The following is a 19392-nucleotide window of genomic DNA, read 5'->3' as shown; positions in this document are numbered from 1 at the left end:
TTCAATTTAAGCACACAAAACTCATTAGGAGACAACTTGTAAACCCTCAAAAAATACCATTAAAAAGGGGCAACAAATTTTGGGATAAAGAAAATTATTACAATTCTTTGGTTGCTTTTTTGGGGCATAAAAATAACCTCAAGTTTCGCCCAACCACGAATTGCTAGCTTAAGAAGTCATAAATTTTGTTGCTGTATTCAACTTAAAAGAATTTTGACAAATTATTTCCATTTTTTCGAAAAAGTATTTAAAAATACCGAAAACAGTGTTGGGAAAATATTCCATTATTTCAAGCAATAATTAAAGATTACTAAAATGATTAAACGAAACTTTAGTGATTCGATTAAATTAATTTTTTCGATTGCCCAATCGCTAAATGTATCGGCTGTCACGTGTCCATCTCTAAGCCTCACGTAGTGCCTCTCGTAACGCCTTACGTAATGCCTCACGTATTGCTCACGAGTGCGTTCGCTTTTCGCTTTCGATTCAATCAATTCTTGATGTCTTTATTAATATTTATGCGATGCTGCCGACAATCTGCGTATCTGTGTGCGAGCTTTTACGTCAGAGAGCTCATAACGCTCAGACCCCCTCCCATTTCCCCCTAAATTTATGCAATGAAAATTTTTTAAGTGCTTTAATTTTATTTGGCAAGGGAGGGGGTTTCGAGTTACGCTTCTTTGGCTCGTGGATTTTATGTAATAATTCGATTGTGCCTGGGCAAAAAGCGAATGTAAATTGCCCTATCGCTGTATGTATTTTTTCTCTTTAATTTCTTGTTTTAAAGAACCAACACTCTACCGTTTCTTATATATACTTTCAGTACTTTTTTTTGGCTAATTCGCTTTGCAGCCATTAATGGTCACGCCCCCCGCCCTTTGCCATATCACCTTTTGATAAGTCAGCTCACGTATTCGGTCATTAGATCAACTTTAATGCAATGCAGTTCACGTTTTTATTTACTTAGATCTCTTGTCTTCTCTATCTCTCTTTCCTTCCGTTGTCTGTCTCTGTCTTTCAGAACCGGATATGATAGGATATATATGGAACTGAAGGTGGTGGTTAATGACCACAAATTTTGGGTTTTCAATAAGTTCACACATCGTTATCGAGAGGAAACAGCGAAAAAATAAGGTAGACCAGCCAACTTAGTCTCAGCCATATAAAGTTTAAATACCCGTGCAGTTAAAACTATTTCATCTTTATGATATTCCAATTGTACCAATTGAGTAATACTTATTTAAGAAACTTATGGGTGCCGTAGCTTTTGTCACTTCAATTAATATTTAAGATTAAGAAAAAGTAGTATAATAGAATATGATCTTTTTAAAACGAAGGTGTAAGGCTGTTATCAACTTTTTTTTTAAAAGATACCAAATGTTTTTTAATTCACTGCATACTTTTGGACACCTTTACAAGTGATTTCAAAACCCTAGTTATTTTTTTTCTTTCTCCATTTCTGTTCAAGGTGTATCTTTACCTACCCCAATAGAACCTTCAGTCCTCATAGTTTTATCTGGCAACCCTGGCACCAATCAAATTCGCATCCCTGCTCCGTTTCCCCCAAAAAGAGAGGAGGAACAACTTTAATTGAAATCTTTGCTCTGAAAGCGACTTTATGCAATTTCAAAATACTTCCTGACCCAGGAAGAGAAGAGCTTGTGGGTAGGGGACCAAAATGGGGGGACTTTGCTTTGGCTGCTGTGCAAAAGTTTCGCCAAACAACTTTGGCTCAAAGACAAAAGCACTGGCAGTGGCCAAAAAGGAGACGAAGGACCAAAGAAAACAAGAAAACGAAGCGAATGGCAAATGGAAATTTGTTTTCCTTTCCCACCAGTCCAAAAAAAAAAAACACGAGATGCAAGCAAATAGAGTGACAGTTGTTGCTCCTTAACACAGATTGATGGTCCCCCGAGATGGTACAGTTGGGTCCAAAAGGTTCAAAACACACCTTTTTGGCGTTAGGCAAAGTTGCATCGCACCACGCTATATCGATAATTATATATTGGGCCACAGATATATGGCAGAAATGATCGGTCATTAGGCCATAAAGATCGGGCAATTAACTCGGATCCGATCGTAAAACGGCAGCCGATGAGCCCGGCTAATTGGGGGCTTCGCAAAATTGGTTCAACAATAATCGTAATCGCACCTCGCAGTTGGTAAACAAATTCGGAAAGCGAGTCTTTTTGAAAAAGGGTTAATGTGGGTGCTAAAATAACATCAATAAGGCGGAGAATTGTCATTATTATAATATTATTAAGTGTGATGAATAAACAAATATATATAATTGAATTCTGATGTCTAATCACTCTAATTTCGATGTCAAAGATATGTGATTGTATAAGTTATTCAATACTAGAAAACTACATATTTTATAATCATTAATCCCAATTATACTATTAAAAAATATGTATAACAAGTACCACTAGCGATTTAACATATATAATTTCTAAAGTACCGAAGAAAACACATACACACACATGATACGACTCTGCCATCACATAAACTCCCTCAAAAGCCAGACCTTATAAATAGCATTTATATGGGGGCTTATGGTTCGGTATTTCCACGACCATAAAACTCAGACCAGGTTCATAAATGGGGTTCTGTAAATTGCGTCGTTTGTCTAGCGAGTTCATTTTCATTCTCTCGATTGTAAAACCCTAACATTATTGGGTGCAGATATGAGGGCAACTAACTTTATAACGATCATGAAAATGAAAAAAAAATAACAGCAAAGTAATTAAACCTAAAACAGGAATATTTATCGAAGTCTAGTTTAATGGATTCGGTAGCCAAAAAATGTCTGGGTCAGTTTATCAATAGATAAATGCGAACACTTTCAGTTATATAGAATATAACTTGTCCTACATTTATTTTGCTTTTCAAATCAACTGTCCGTTTGAGACAAAGACACATCCGCTCGACAGAGTTGAAATCTTTGACATTGATGTGGATTTTTCAGGAAACATTATGTGATGGAAAACGGAAATTAAAATCCATACTTCTTAATACAAAAATAGAATACTTGTAGAACATTTCCGGCTCAAAAACTAATTAATATTAAGCCCTTGAAGGCGATTAAAGCCTTGTCGGCTTCTATTTGAATATTCCTTTTATATCTTTCCATTTTCCAGCGATCTCTCTTTTTTTATGCCCCTAGACGATTCATTTTCATTTCGCCAAACAGTTTTATGGCTCCCCAGGAGGAGCACACACACACACACACACACGCAAAAAGAAATGAAATCTTTCTTTTCCACCTGAGCTGCAAGCGGCATAAATTTCTCATTCCGCCAAGGAAATGAGAAAAATAAAGAAAATAGAACGAGCCAAAGGCGACCTAGTTTCTGCCCACCCATTCTTTTTCGTTAATTTCTTGAGAAGCAACAGGAAGCATTTTTGCAAATTCTTTTAGTAAAATAGAGCCTCAATATTCTCTCACATATTTTCAATTTACTTTGGGTTCAATTATGTTTACTCCATAGTAATAGGTAGACACTCACTTATTTTCCCCCTGCTTATGAGTCCCCCCCTTGAAAGACACACATTGACCCAGCATTTTCCTGCGCATTTTCCTCGACGGTTTTTCTTGACATTTCGCAATTATTTGCTGCGTCTGTTCGAGGAATGTTGGGAAAAATTCTACTTGCACAGGAATTTTCAATGTAAATAGTGCTTCAAAGGAATTGAAGGGTGGGCTTACAGGGGGTCTAGAAAATGACACAAAAAAATATGAAAGGGAAACAATAAAAAAGCAATTAATTAAGGAATTTATACAATTAAGCAAATAAGGTTGATGCATGTTTGTAATTAAACATGAAAATCGTTTATAATTGCAATTTAATGAGATTTTGTTCATCATAATAACATTGTTATGTCTCTCTGTGTTATCGTTTTAAACTATCGTACAGGCTTTACTCCCGAATCTATCGAAATTTCTCTAAAAACTATCGTTTTGGTGCCTCCTCCTTAACCTTTTTGTAACCTATGTATGTGACCTTTCATTGCATGCAGCTATCGCATCGAATTAATCAAAACTTTTGAGTTATCCAATTAGCGCGCGTCGAAAAGTTTATCACCTCGCCCATAACATAACCTCAAACCTCTTAACCCCTCATGGCCCCCAATCGGAGGAGTTCCCAATATGCCGGTGAACTGGAAATGGGAATCATAAAAGTGAGAAACGAGCGAAAGAGATGGCCTTGCGCCGGCGGAAAGAGAGGGGGCTATGTGCTTGCGGTGAACTCCATACAACGCGTAATTGCTCGACGCGAAAGAGACGGGCATATGGGCATTAGAAAGCGACGGGTATACAGATTCCCATTGCTTACCGTTATGGAGATTGAAGATGCGAATTGGGCGGTGGGTGAGTCGTAAAGTGTAGCAGCTGTTTAGCTGTTTCCAGGAAGGAAAACATAAATGAAAATCAATAAATAAAAATTTTATCGCACATAAGGGGGGTGGTAGGAAAATACAAAAAAAAAAGAGGCTTAAATTAACTCACGCACACAAAAACACACAGCCGAAAGAGGCGGAAAATCGTTGGGCGGTGAAAAGTGTGTTTTGTCAGTGAGTTTTAGAGCCAAACTGCGAAAACCGCCAAACAAAATCGATAAATCTGCAACCACACAGTGGGCGCCAAAAGAGGACGGCATGCTAATGCAATTGGCCAATAAATCATCGCATAAAACTGCATAAAAATGTCGGGACACACATAAAAAAGTGTAACCGGGAAAAGTGAAAAGGCATTGGAAAAAATGCATAACATTTTATTTAATCCACAAATTCTTTGAAGGAAAAAAGTTATTACAATTTGAAAATCAAATTTTATATATGTATATGTACATGCACGTTACGCATCCCTTAAATAAATGTTGGATATAATTTACACCCTAAAGTTAGCACCCCTTTCAGTAAGTGTTTTATAACTAGAAAATGTAATTGCCATAAAACTCCACATTTAATTTCTCTCCGTGCACAAATAGCTAGAAAAAGAACCCCTCGGCTTAGTCAATCACAGCTGAGTGCATCCAGCCATCAATCAATTAATCAATCAAATAAATGTCCGACAACGAGCGGTTCTCAATCGTTTACATCAGTCAGCAATTTGCTATCAATTAGATAATGGCTTATCGGCAAAGCGATTCTAGTGACGAAAGCGGCTCACACCCTTCCGTTTCTTTTTTTTTTTGCCTTTCTTTTTTGTCTTGCTTAACCCACTGAGCACTCTTCAGCATGATTTATGGCTAAAACGAGATAGCACTAGTTATAGCCTCTCGAGAAGCCCAAAAAACTCAAAGCTACCAAAACAATCGCGGGGACACATATTAGCCATAAATCTGTATAACACTCGCGGCCATAAATCAATATTTAAATGCTAATGGAAAGGCACAGCTGCAGCAACAATTAGCCGGCACAGTGAGCCATAAAAGGCTAGAAACACCGCCGATTATCTCGGTAAGTCTGAAGAGACTCAGACGGCGCCAAACAAAACAAAGCGATCCAATCGAATCGCATCGAAATGGAATCGAACCTAATCGAATCGAATCGGATCTGATCCGATCACTTGAACCTCGCCCCTTTGGTTTTTCCACCATGCGATGGTATTGTGCAGTTCACAGTGGCGTCCATAAATATGTAGGCGTTTTAGAGGAATATTTATCATAATACCTAAAGGGTTTAAAAAGATCCTATAGGGTACACGCAACAACCCCCAAAGAAAATAACTCCATTTGAAAAATTACCCATTTAATTTTAAAGTGGGCTTTCTTTCATTGGGAATTTTTTTTACTGGGCGTTATTGGATCCTCTTTGGTTAATGTACCAGGTCCATATTATCCCAAAAAAAATTTCTATTTATCCAAAATTTATGTAACTTTTTAAATTCTATATTATTTCATTGAATAAATAAACCATCAATTCATTAAAAAAAATTGTATTTCGATTTCTTCTTCTATAGTTCGTCTTCCCCACAATGCACCACCTACATTCGCGGTCATAAAAATGCACTCAGCCAATATTGCAACTATTTATAGACTTTAACAGCTTCATCACAATTTAATGAATTAAGCAAAATGCATAAAAGTGGCAAATAAGAGTATAGCCATGGCCATAAAAATATAACCACTGCATGATCATCGAGGCTGCAGAAAAGGAAAGGGGGATAGTGTTTGCCACCAAGACGCTTTGGAATTCCGTGGGTTGTCTCGGGTGTTTATTAATAGCCGATACGTGACCAGAAGTACGACTTGGAATTATTGCCCACTTCGTGTGTGACAGAGCAGAATATTATTCAACGATCTATTGGGGAGGCCACCCAAATGGAATTAAGAACGGGGCTTACTACAACATATCAAGCACCTTATTGAAATTTTAAATTTTTATCTAGTTTATCTTCAGTTCATTATATAAAAGCACAGGGTGTAAGCTTATTAATGCATTGATAGCGTTTAAAATAAAACGTATTTGACTAAACATTTTAAATTATGATGAAAATAAACTCTGGATAAATTAAAAAATATTACCAATTGGGAATTATAGCCCCAAGATATTATAAAGGATAACCAAATTGCACATTTTATTTATAGAACTCGAAGTCAAAAAACTTTTAAATCAAAGTATGTTTGTATTAAGCATGACTGACCCAAATTTATAAATAAAATTCTGCTTTTTTCCAGTGTAAGCAAGGAAAAACTTTTAATTTGTGTAGGCGAAGAGCTGTTGGTTTTCGTTGAAAACAGAATGTTAACTCCAGATTTTCTTCCATCCGTTTGTTTACAATTTTAGCTTTGATTTCGATTTGCGCCGGCCAAGCCAAGCAGCAAATAGAATTTTGGCTCGAGAATAAATAGGATAAATGTTGGGGGCGTGCGCCTTGAAGGGCGGAAAACCGGGAAAAATGGGAGAGCGGGAAAATCGGGAAAACCAGGACAGGGACCCGAAACCAAAAGCTGGACCCGTGGTAAATTACATTTAAGAAAATCAACGCCCGATGCCCGAATGGAGTTAAACTTTTCGCAGTGAAAAGCGGCAACGTTGCCGGGCGAAAATGAGATGGGTATAGGGGGCCAAAAGAAAGAGAGGGAGACAGTCTGAAGGATCCCATTCAGTGGAAAACGAGAGCTGAAAATTCAATTTGATTTGATTTGATTTTCGTTCTCGTTTTCGTTTGAATGCACAACAGGAAAAAAGGAAGACATGAAGATACTATCAAATTAGTTGAAATAGAAAATAAAATCAAAGGAAGAGTGGTGGAAAGATAAGTAAAAGCAAAAGTTTCCAAGAAAGTTCTGACTGATCAACCAATATTAATTTATCAATACGAAAGTTGGTATACATATGCTTAAAAAATCATCTTATAAAAAAGTGATTCATCAAGAAATGTGTTTATCATATTGCATTTTATATGATATGGGAGTAAAAAAAATAACAAATTAAAGCAACAATTTCAAAGAAACATCAAGGTCATCAAAGTCAAACAATTTTTAACATGTATATTTCACATGTTTTTTAAATTGAACAAGGTTAGACTTTATTTGCCACATAATAGAAAGTATTGCATTCGAAATACAGTAGAGTTATTTGTTTGATTCATATGAAATTTGGTATACGAGTATTAGAAGTACTTAGTAAATAAGAGGGGTTATCAAAAAATTGGTTTTAATTCAAAAATTTAAAAATAAAGGCATGGTAAGAAAATATAATACGGTTCCTTTACTTATCAATTATAATCATGCTTGTCCATTGTAAACAATTGTACCATAATTTATATACCCCTTTTAACACTTCTTATCAGACACACAAAAAAATAATAAAAAAAAAAAGCAAATGCTCGCGTGTCTAAAAAAAATAGAGCCAAACATAAAAACATGTTTGTGTGGGCTTAAAAAAGATTTTCCATTTGCTTGTTTGTGTGATACATTTTTTTTTTCGGTTTGTAGTTGTTGCGCTGATAAAAATCAACAATCGCTGCTCTGCCGACGTCGACGCCGGCGTCGTCTCGTGCGGCCGGCGAAAAAATGTTTTTTCCTTTTTTTTTTGCTTTTTGGTTTTTTTTTTATCGCAACTTTTAAACTGGGCCGCAGCAATTAATTGAAAACATTAAAATTTGTCAGCAGTTGGGGTGTTTTTTAATGCTTTTTGTTTGTCTTTTGGCATTTTTTCAGCATGCTTTTTATTTATCCAATTAATTGTGTTTGGTTTTTGTTTGCTTTCCTATTTTCCTATTTAATTGGAATGTGTTTAATTTTAGATACTCATTTATATAATTTTATTAGATTTTTTTTTTTTGTATTTAGATTTTATAACTAATCTTGTTACTAGTTATTTTACCTAAATATTTTTTGGTTTTTTGTGTTCCCAATTAATTTAGTTTTTTTAATTAAACATTTGTTTTTGCGTTTTTCTAATTAATTTAGATATGTTTTGTTTCTCTTGCTCTACATTTGCTCTCTCGCTCTCTTTCCCACTCTCTCCTTCCCTGTCTCTCTCCCCACATCTTCCTCTCTGTTTTGTTTATTTGTCTGTTCTGTTCCACTTGTTTTCGCCTTTTGCAATTGTGCTTTTCCACCCTTTTTCATCCCCCCGTCCTCCTTGCACCTCCTTCGCCTCCTTCTATCATCTCTTCTTCTTCTTCTTCGCCTTAATATTATGCACACACTTCGATTTCGCCGTTTTTATTTTGTTGCTTTTTTGCCAGATTATTTCGCGATTTTTTGGTCAGATTTTAGGCGTTTTACGGAATTGTTCACGAATTTCGCGATTGGCGTTTTTGCGCAATTTTTTTAAACGCAAATTGTGTGTGCGGAGCGAACGGCGAACGTTGTTATATGACGGAGACGATGAAAACGATGAAAACGTTGAAAACGATGGAAGCGAAAGCGAAAACGACTGCCTGCGCCGGCGTCGCAGTCGCCGCTGGCAGAGCAGTTGGCGGCGAAAAACGAAGCGAAGCGAGGCGAAAAACGAATTCGAATTGAGGCGAAGGCGAGCCAGGCCGGCCAGCCAACGAGTGCGAGCGAGAGGGGCCGATTTCACTGAGAGAAATTCTTTGCAATCAGCTATGAGTAATCATTATGTGGTTTGTTAAGAAAACCAACTGCACAGTTTTGAAAATCTTGTGGAAAATGGTATGGTATTGTATTTTGACTAAGGCAAATATTTTTATTTATTCAAAAATCTCGAATGAGAGAAGCTAATTCCAAATAGAAAAATTAACTCCAAGAATTTTGACAATAATAATAGGGCTTGAGAAATGCTCTAACAAATTTTGACTAGATTTTAGCAATATGATTATTTCTGTTTATAAAAGAAATAACATTTCAATATTTAAACATGATTAAAAAGTATTTATTTTTTAAGAAACAAACGGTTAGCTAACGGAAAATTAACATAATTTCCTCGTTGAAAAATAACTAGATTTACCTAAAAATTAGTATTGAATCGAACAGTTTTTCTGTGTTTTATTTTTTATATGTTTTAAAGTTTTTAATGCAGTTTTTAGGAAATTAGATCCTTGAAACATAATCTAACTTTCCAAGTTATAATTTTAATGAAAAAAAGTACAGGAAACTGTTATTTTGACCATGAACTCATAACTTCAATGATATTTTTATCAAAATTAAATAATATTTTCTTCCAGTGTAGCCTAAAATAAGCGCCAGCGTAGATGCTTAGCCTAATGCGAAAAAGAGAGGGCGCATAGAAGCAAAAGAAGCAATTGAAATTGAAAGTTGTAATGAGACAGCGACTTGAGATTCATCATCAAACAGCTGCCGCTGCCTGGCGCCCTCTCGCTCGCACAGTGGCGCCCTCTCTTTCCCCCTTCCCCTGTAAGCAGTACTGCCCTCTCTCTTCAGCAAACAGCGGAAATCCAATTACAAGCAGATCGCGCAGACATAGCGTCGTCGTTCCTTTTTTTTCTCATTATTTTCCCTTTTTTTTTAACTTCTTGCACAATGACTCAAAAAAGTGCCGGAAAACGAAAAAAAAAATGGGGATGTGCAAAAAAGTCTGGCGAAAATACATCAGTATGTATGTAGATATATATTGTATATATATAGCACATATAGGAAAAAAAAAGAGGGAGACTTTTAAATTGTTGTTCGGGGAATTGAAATTCAGACACATGTAAAATCTGCATACACATGTGTAAGTACACTTGTGTGATTTATGCAGCCATAAATTGGGTGTCATACTTTGCCAGCTTAATAAATTAAACCATTTTCTGGTTTCTGCAATCAAGTCGAATGTGCAATCAATTTAATGGCAATTTTCCCAGATTAATTGACTGTCAAATAGTTTTGTTTTTGAAGCTTTGACAGGTTTTGCAATGCCAGGGATAGGTTTTCTATCGAGGCTTTATCGATAAAACGATTGTTCAGGATTTTTAAAGATCTATGTATATACTAAAAACAAATATATATAGCCCAGTGTTCTATATTATAGGTTCGCTAATCTTTTGGCTGCTTCCCCATATTCATTTATCGCATGTGATAAAAAGTAAAAACGACAATAGCCCCAAACTTATTTGCTTTTCTGGGGGGCTTTCGGTGGATTCTACAAAGCGTGCCGACTCTTTTGACTCTTATCAGCCAGCAGCAACAAAAAAAGTGAATTTCTTATCAAAGAACCAGCTAAAAAAAACCGCATACCAATAGCGCTGACCGGCCCCCAACAAATATAATATATAAACTTAAGCCACTCTATAAATAGAGCACAAATAGTGGAGAAAACCAGAAATTTAATGAGGCACTTGTATATTATTCCGCATCTTGGGGCAATAATCACTTATTGTTTATATGTATACATGAGTTCCCAAATTGAATGCCCAATATCACAAAATTTACCCGTTCATCATGGCGTATACGCAATTTGCAAATCAGCTTATTGTTTGGCTTTCATTGCTTTGTTTTCAGTTTCCGATGCAAATAAGCTTACCGAAGATGTTCGATTAATTACAATGTAGGTAGTGCACACAATCGACTTACCTGGAAAGATAAAAGGGGAGTAAATAGTTAATTAGCAGGTCTTACAGGTTGTTACATGGGCATAATACATTATCGATAATCATAAATTGAGATGTTTTATTACTATTATATTTCTATAGCATTCAGTAGACTCATTGAAAACTTACTTAGAGTCGAAAAAACTAGTTTAAATGAAAAATTAAAAATCTTATCGATGTCTCAATGAAAGTTATAGCTCACAAGATATCGATAAATGATAAAATACAACTGTTCATTTTTTTTACTAGCAATTATCAATAATTGCTCTATTTATTCCATGTAGTGAGAATAGAATGTATTTTCGGGGGATCATCTTTTTAATTAAGAGACAAATGTTTTTTGTTAGTAATAGGATTAGTATTTACATAGTCGCCTTTCCGAGTAACCACTGTACCATCATCAACGACCTTTGAAGTGCTCGAGGAGGTGAAAACAAGTGGGTGGCTATATTCCCAGCTGCTTATTGGATACGTTGGATGCTACTGCTTATGTTGGGGTTCGGGTTTTTGAGGTTTTTGTTTGCCTTTGTTGTTCTTTACTTTATTTCGGTGACAAGTTGAGCAGATTAACATTTTACGCAATTAATACGAAAGGAAAATAACAGGCGTTAAATGCTAATTGCCAAATGTGAAACAAACAGATGACGACAAAAAAAATGGGATTGGAGTGGTTTAAGCGGGTGTTGCAAAAATCAGCCCCCCCAGTGTTTTTTGTAGGGGTGTGCAACCTTGAACTTTGACCTCGCAGCATTCTAATCTGCGCCTAAAATTTGATTGCTCAGAACACAACAAAAAAGAAAGGAAAGAAAAGTCGCTTTTCTCTTCGCTTTTCTCTGGCGACGTCGCTGCCGACGTCGCAGCAGCGCCACCTGAGCTGAGAACCCCCCCCCCCCCCCCACATCTTCCTTCTCTTTCACAACGAGTGCCGACAGTTGCCCCGTCTCTTTCTTTTGATTTCTGAAGGATATATGGCAGGATGGCCAAGTAATAATTAGTCCCAAGTGGGTTTCACAGCAAGCAGCTTACCGATTGCAGAAAACCCAACATGGGCGGGGAAAATGGGGTCGAAAATAAAGGGGGGGTTGGTCGATTCATCGAGCATAATGGCCAGCAGGGTATTATCCGTCTGATTGGAATGCCTTAAGTCGAGTATTTGCTTGCGGATCCGTTCGTAATTGAGTTAGTCCATTAATCCACATATTCGTTCGGTATTCATACGTTAATCACTTGGTTTCTAACCCTTCACCATTAATAGAGATGGAAAACGGCTGATAATTGGTGCTATCGATTGGTTTTACAGGTCAATGTATGATTGAAGTATTACTTTGTCATCTTTAAAAAGCAAATATAGAAAAACTATTTAAATAAAACAGTTACAAGTATGATAGGTTTGTTTTTGCTTGTATTTAAAGAAATTCGGATTTTGCAAATTAATAAGTAACAACAAACAACAACCTTAAACGCAGGTGCATTATCTTGCCTTCATAAATTTAAATCAGTACGTATTTTCGTCATAATAAAAACCTTTTCTAAAGACGTAGTACCCCAAACAGTATAAATTAAAGTCCCATGACTCCTTTCAGTGCGGTTTTCAATGGTCCAGAATTTAATTTCTACATTGCTCAAACTAATGAATATCACATGCTCTGATTGATCCTCTTGGGTTATTCATTAGAACGTGTGCTCTGTATCGCATGTGCCAGCAGATCGTGTGCTATCAAAATTGCTTGCAATTTGAACGTAGTTTTTTTCACTCATTGCTGATTTCTGTTTCGCGTTTTGTTTTCTTTTTTTTCAGTTAGATAAGCTTCGCTTTGCATGGGGACTCGGTCATGCTTTATTAAACAAATGGCACAACTCGCGGGTAGAAGTATAGTTTATGAATAGAATTCTAACAACTTAATTATAGATATCGCAGAAGAGAGATCCCCAGAGGGAATGGTACCAGCGGGTACATCATCACGGAAACTTTCAATATTAAACATTTAAAATTTATTGCCCTTAGGGATGAATGTCATTACAGAAAACATAAATAATATACGGAAGATTATATTGTACTTGTTCTGATTATTATTTTTTTTTAGAAAATTGTTTTAAATTGAATCTCAAAAGACATCTCGTAATGTAAAGGGTTATTGAAATATGAGAAAACGAGTTCAAGATACAAATATAATATAATCTCCCTTAGTAATCGCACCAATTTTGATAACGTACCGATCATACTTCAGTCTCATTAATGTTTATCAATTATCAATGAAACTACGAATTCAAGATACAGAAATATATGAATCCGTTTTCTGGCTGTAATGGCTCGAATTTCGATAACTTATCGATAGTATATCTTTCTCGCCGATATGGAAAATTGCTAATGTAATTTATGATCTAAAATCGATATGGGTAGATGTCTACAAATCGATTCCCAAAATCAGTAATCGAAGAAATCGTTCAATTTGTTGTTATGTTATCGTTAATTCCGATATGTTTTCTGCGACAGGTGTTAAATTACTAAATAAAATCAATAGGATAGAGGAAATTCAAGTAAACCTATTTATTTTCTTTCTGCGCAAGAATCGCTCGAATTTCAATAACGTTTTGATAGTTTCAATATTAACTTAAATCGATATTGATTACTGTGTGTAATACAAAAGCTGCCAAAATACCAACAAACAAAGAAAGCGTTCAAATTGCAATACGCTATCTATATAAAGCAATCCCTGGAATTGTGATAGCTTATCGATAGTCCAAAAATCAACTAAAATCGAGATGGGTTGGAGTCTACATTACAGATGGAAAATTGCCAATTAGAGGTTGGTGAAAGTCACAACAATTTTTTCTTGCGGAACAGCGATCGCTCTTTGTTCCGATAACTTATCGATAGGTCCACACCCTCACCTAGATGGCGAATTGCGGAAGTTGTAGCAGCAGCAGCAGAACGAGCACACCATATACACCAGGAAGTTGATGCTGCCGCACCACGTCGACGTTGAAGTATTACCGCTGCAGCCGCTGCTGCCGCCGATGCCGATGCCGCTGCCCGTGAGCGTACCGCTTGAGTTTTGCTCCTCGCTGGCGGTCGCTGCGCAGCTGCTGCTATTGTTGTTGGTATGCAAGCCGGCAGCGCCCGCTGCCGCAGCGATGATCGATGCCGCCGATGATTTGCGACGTCCCGCCGCTGCCGCTGCCGCCGCTGCTGCTGCTGCCGTCGCTGCTGACGTTGCAGCGCTGCTTGTTTCGCTGCTCTTTTGGCGCAGAAAGCGTCCAAGTCGCGGGGGGGCGTGGCTCTCGAGGGCGGGCGGGGCGCTGCTGGTGGACCGCTTGCGCTCTGCCGACGTCGCTGCTTGCTTCAAACGCTGCTGATCGTCGACGAACGAGATTTGCTTCCACTTTTTCTTCTTCTTCACTTTGGCGGTGGCTTTCAGAAGATTTCGCGATCTATATGTTGTGGTTGTTGTTGTTGTTACAGTTGTGGGTGTTGCAGTTGTGGGAGTTGTAGTGTTTGCTGTTGTTGTTGTTGTTGTTGTTGTTGCTGCTGCTGCTGCCGGCGGCGTTGGACGCGCTGCAACGACGACGTCGGCGTCGTCGTCACTTTTGGCCGCCAGTTCAGAAGCTCACACGCACACACACATGAGTACTAGGCGCACGCACACAATCACGCAGGCAGAGCGCTGCGTCGACGTCGCGGCGACGGCATTCTAGAATTTTACGAGAATTTTTTTAAAGAGATTTTACGGTTTCAAAATATATTTTAATCGAAATTGCAGTTTGTAAATTGAAAATTAATTTTTTTTCCTTATTTAAAAACTGATATTTTTGAACATCTTAAAATTTTATTTTTCTAAAACTTTCGGAGAATTGAAGAGTATTTTTTGTAAGTCAGTAGTTTTTTTTATTTTTATGTGTGGTTTCACACTGTTTTTTGTTTAGCTTTTGAAATTCGATGTTTAGTTGGTTTCGGGATCTTTTTGGTTAATAATACAAATATAAAGCTTTTTATATTTTTTTTAGTCTTTTATTTCAGTTTGAAGAGGTTTATACTGCTAAATTAAGATTTGTGTGGTGGTTTAGATAATTTTTATAGTTAGTTACTACTATAAAAATTGAGTTGTAATGGATTTTCAGTAGTTTCGGTTCACTTTATGTTTAGAATCTTTTATTGTTTATTGTTGTTGTTCCTAGAAATTAAAATTTATGCGGTGGTTTGAAGATCATTACTATTAAAATATTGTTATTTTATTAAAGATTTTCACAATGTTTTTGTTTTCTAATGTACGGTTCCACAGAATTTTCTTTTAAATTTTTGCATATTACAATTTTTTTGACTATTATATATTTATAATATTTGTATTTTTTTTTACTTTATTGGTGTACCACACTTTGTTTTATAATTTTTTCCTATTTAATTTAATACTTGTAGTATTTCGGAATTGTACCTAGTTATTGAGAATCTTAAATTTTTACTTGGATTTATTTTAATTTATTTCAATACTCACTCTCAATTACTGTTATGTTTCTTGTTTTCAAAAATTGGTTTTGTCTACTGAACTTTTTTATAGTTTATTGTATATTTAACTACATTTAGAGTTTTAGTTGTGGCTCTTCTATTGTCTTTGTTTCTATTGTTTGCTATTTAACAATTTAGTAATATTGGTTTGAAATGGAGTATTTTGATTTATTGTATTTTCACTGAGGGGTTTTATTGTATCATGTATTGTAGTTTTGGATTTTTGGTTTATTTGGAATTTCGGCGACTTTGGCGATTTTCTTGGCTTTACGAATTTGGAAGATTTTTGGTTGCATTCGGTTTTCTGTGTGATTTTTATTTTATTGTGCTTTGTTGGCACGCTTTTTAGCTATTTTTTTTTTGATGCCGCCCTTTGTTTGATTTTTGTTTTGTTTATTTTGCACTAACTTTTAAACGACTTGTTGTATATTTATTTTTGTTGTAATTACTGGCAATACTTTTGGTGTATTTTTCGCTTTATTTTTTTTTGCCGCTTATCATTCCACTCTGTTATCTGTTATCTTTATTTCTGCTGCTTCTTTTATGTAATTTACAGCTTCTCTCTCTCCCTCTCTCTCTCTCTCGCTCGCTCGCGTTGTGTTGTTGTTTTGCACACACGTGCGAGGGGCACTTGAAAAAAAAAATAGGTAAAACAAGAACAAAAAATACACACGGCAATGCTTTTTTGTTTACCGAATATTTAGCATTTACGATTTTTACGCGTATCCATTGTTTATTATGATTATGATTATGGTTTGTTGTTGTGGTTGTTGTTGCTATTTTGTTTATTTGTTGTTGTTTTATTATTATTTTTCAGGCGGCGCGCGCGCACACACACACGCACCCACACGCACACACACACACGATATGCGATAGGCGAGGCGCTGCGATGCTATTGTGGGACAAAATCCGCAGGAACGCTGCTTAAATAGACTTTTTCGCCCCAACCAGCCGCTCTCTCGCCGCGCGCCGCTCTCTTTGCCAGCGAAAGAGAGGCGAAGAGAGTGCGCCGCTGCAGCGACCGCACAACACTGCCGCAGAAAGCAGCGAAAATGGCAACGGCGGCGAAATGCGCCGGCAGCGACGTCGACGCCGGCAGAGGTGAGCGCGGCGAGCGGCGGCACAAAGGGAAAGAGCGCAACAAGAAGAAGCACAAAATGAACGCGTGCGCGTAAGAAATGAATGAATTTATTTTGTTCAAGTGTTGAATATCAATTTTGGATTTATCCAAATAGTTTCCTGATAAAGTCAAAATATTTTATAAATATCATGTCTATATAATTAAGAAAAATGGTTTCAAATAATACCTAAGCTAAACGAAACTTTCGGTTTTTATAATATTAGAGTATTTAAAATCTAAATGAATTTATTTTGTTCAAGTGTTGAATATCAATTTTGGGTTCATCCAAATAGTTTCCTGATTAAGCCAAAATATTTTATCAATATCATGTCTATATAATTAAAAAAAAAAGTTTCAGATAATACTTAAGCAATAAGAATTTTTTGGTTTTTATAATATTAGAGTATTTAAAAACTGAATGAATTTATTTTGTTCAAGTGTTCATCATCCATCCAAGTGTTCATCCAAATAGTTTCCTGATAAAGTCAAAATATTTTATAAATATCATGTCTATATAATTAAGAAAAATGGTTTCAGATAATGCTTAAGCTAAAAGAATTTTTCGGTTTTTATAATATTAGAGTATTTCAAAATTCGTTTAGCTTAATAAATAAAACACCAAGGATAGATGCTAAATTACGAGGTTCTGTTATAATATATATGAATATTGCATTTGGTTTCATTAAAACAGTTCCCTGATAAGGCCAACATATTTTATAAATATCATATCTATGTTATTGAGAAAAAAAGGTTTTTAGATAAGCTAAATTTTCTCTTTTTATAATATTAAAATAGTTTAAAATTAGTTTAGCTTAATAAACAAAACCCCAAGGTTAGATGCTAAATTACGAAGTTTTGTTTTAATATATTTAAATATTGAATTTGGTTTCATTAAAACAGTTCTCTGATAATGCAAAAATCATTTCATAAATTTATTATATCAATTTTATTAACCAAAAATTTTAAAAATTATTTTAGCCCTATAAATAAAACCCTAAGTTTAAATGGTAAATTACGAAGTTCAAAATTTCTTTCTGGTGTTAGAAAATCCGAAAACTTCAGGTCATAGCGTTACAATTGGATCTGTTAAAAAAATATAGTTCTTATTGTACAGTTTTAAGTTTATGTGACTACATTTTTATTTTTTGCATTACAGACCTTAAGAAACTGATATCAAACACTCTTTTACTCAGTTTTAAGGGTATTTCAAGTTCAATGCGACTGTAGATTGATTTTTCTACTCAATGAAGTGCGCAAAATAGTAGTAACATTATTATCTGGGGGTAAATCCAAACTTTGGACCAACTGACAGACAGAACTTGTTTATAAAATAAAGCTCCCGGACTTTTCAACTTTCTTATCGCTGGAGCATAACTTTTTGGCCATTCATTATTATTGTTTATTTCCCACTACTAACTATTATTTTTGCCGGATTTCTCTTTGCGCAGAAAGCTGCGCGCTCTTGATATTATCAGAATCGGAATTCGGAATTCGGAAACCCTCTGCCGACGTCGCTGCCTTTATGCTTGTTGTTTTTGCTGTTGTTGCGCACTGCACTTGAAAACTTCATTTTACGCATCTTTTCTCTTTGGCAATTTGCATTTGAAATTGCATTTTGGATATTGGCAGGCTAATGACGATAATAATAACAATAGTACGTTTTAAGGGGTCAAGTGATGGGCGCGGCGGCAGCGACGCCGGCAGAGGGGCAACTGCAGCGCTCGGCGGCGAACTCAAGTGGTTGACGTCTTCACTAAACACACTCGATAACAGGGTTTTGGATCAATCAAAAGTAGCTTATATTTCAAGAAACTTTGCCACGGATATTTAAAATTATAATCGATTTCCCAATATATGATTTCGCCATTTGCTTTGCTTTACTTTAAAACCGCGCTGTGATAAAATAAGTAATATCATGCAAAATATGTGTCGATGGATTAGATATGTGACATTATTTATTTATCTATTAGCAAGTCAAATTTTATATCGATTATTTCGATAGAAATATGGCTTTGTATGGCCATTTCTACAAATATTCGGTAGTATCAATGCTTCAATTGTTAAGATAAGGGATAGCCATCTCAACCAAAATTAAGTAATGCCATTCAAAATAAGCATCGATAGTTCAGATAAGTGGCCATATTATCTATTTATCTATTTGCAAGTCAAAATTGAAATCGATTATTTCGATAGAAATATTTCGTTGCATAGGCATTTCTACTAATATTTAGTACTTTCTAGCGAAAATGCTTTGATTGTTAAGATAGGGGATAGTCGCTGTACATAGTTTTGTAGCCATCTCAAACAAAACTAAAGTAATGTCATACACAAAAGCTTCGATAGTTAAGATAAGCCATACCTATTGATCTAGTTGCGAGTAAAATTTGTTATCGATTACATCGATAGAAATAAACCTTTAGCTTAATTGCATCGATTAATTTGATAAGAGGCCATATTTATTGATCGACTTGCAACCACGTTTTGCTATCGATTATTTCGATAGAGATACCGCTTTGCAGCCCTCGCTACTCTGTGGTCCAGTGTCATTATGCGACTCTCTGTTGTGGCATTTGGGGGCATGGGGCATGGTCGGCTTTGATTGCTAGCTTAGATGGTGACCCCTGCCCCGAAACTCTACCGCAGCCCATCCCAAGCCCACCTTATGCTGCACTCAGTGCCGGCATTTCGTTATTAGCTCTTAAGCTGCCCCAGGTGCCTCAAGGTGCTGCACGCACAAACAAAAGGAGAACCGAGAGCTGA

General features: G+C 36.1%; 1 protein-coding gene and 1 long non-coding RNA gene across 9 annotated transcripts in view; both read right to left on the bottom strand.

The window, feature by feature from the left end:
* dnc (phosphodiesterase dunce) overlaps positions 1–19392 on the bottom strand; it is a 142802-nt gene that overhangs the window by 55238 nt on the left and 68172 nt on the right. For 2 of the 8 annotated variants that reach the window (XM_036819822.3, XM_036819823.3), the window contains exon 1: positions 8666–8866. The exons of 5 other annotated variants lie outside the window; for them this stretch is intronic. Coding sequence is in view for 1 of the 3 variants with exons in the window: in XM_065867627.2 (XP_065723699.1) it covers positions 13904–13956 (53 nt within the window). In the remaining 2 variants the exon portion in view is untranslated. Of the gene's footprint in view, positions 1–8665; positions 8867–13903; positions 14561–19392 lie in introns of those variants that run through there. One more of the 8 variants, XM_065867627.2, reaches the window with a different exon arrangement.
* LOC118878158 (uncharacterized) lies at positions 14788–16773 on the bottom strand. Its single transcript, XR_011604811.1, has 2 exons — positions 15502–16773; positions 14788–15183 (listed from the first exon to the last, which is right to left on the bottom strand). It is a non-coding gene; the product is annotated as an uncharacterized lncRNA (long non-coding RNA).

The sequence above is a fragment of the Drosophila suzukii genome, chromosome X (assembly GCF_043229965.1).
Source record: "Drosophila suzukii chromosome X, CBGP_Dsuzu_IsoJpt1.0, whole genome shotgun sequence".
NCBI lineage: Eukaryota > Metazoa > Arthropoda > Insecta > Diptera > Drosophilidae > Drosophila > Drosophila suzukii.
Note: the sequence above shows the minus strand (reverse complement) of the source record. Positions and strands in the feature narration are given on the sequence as shown.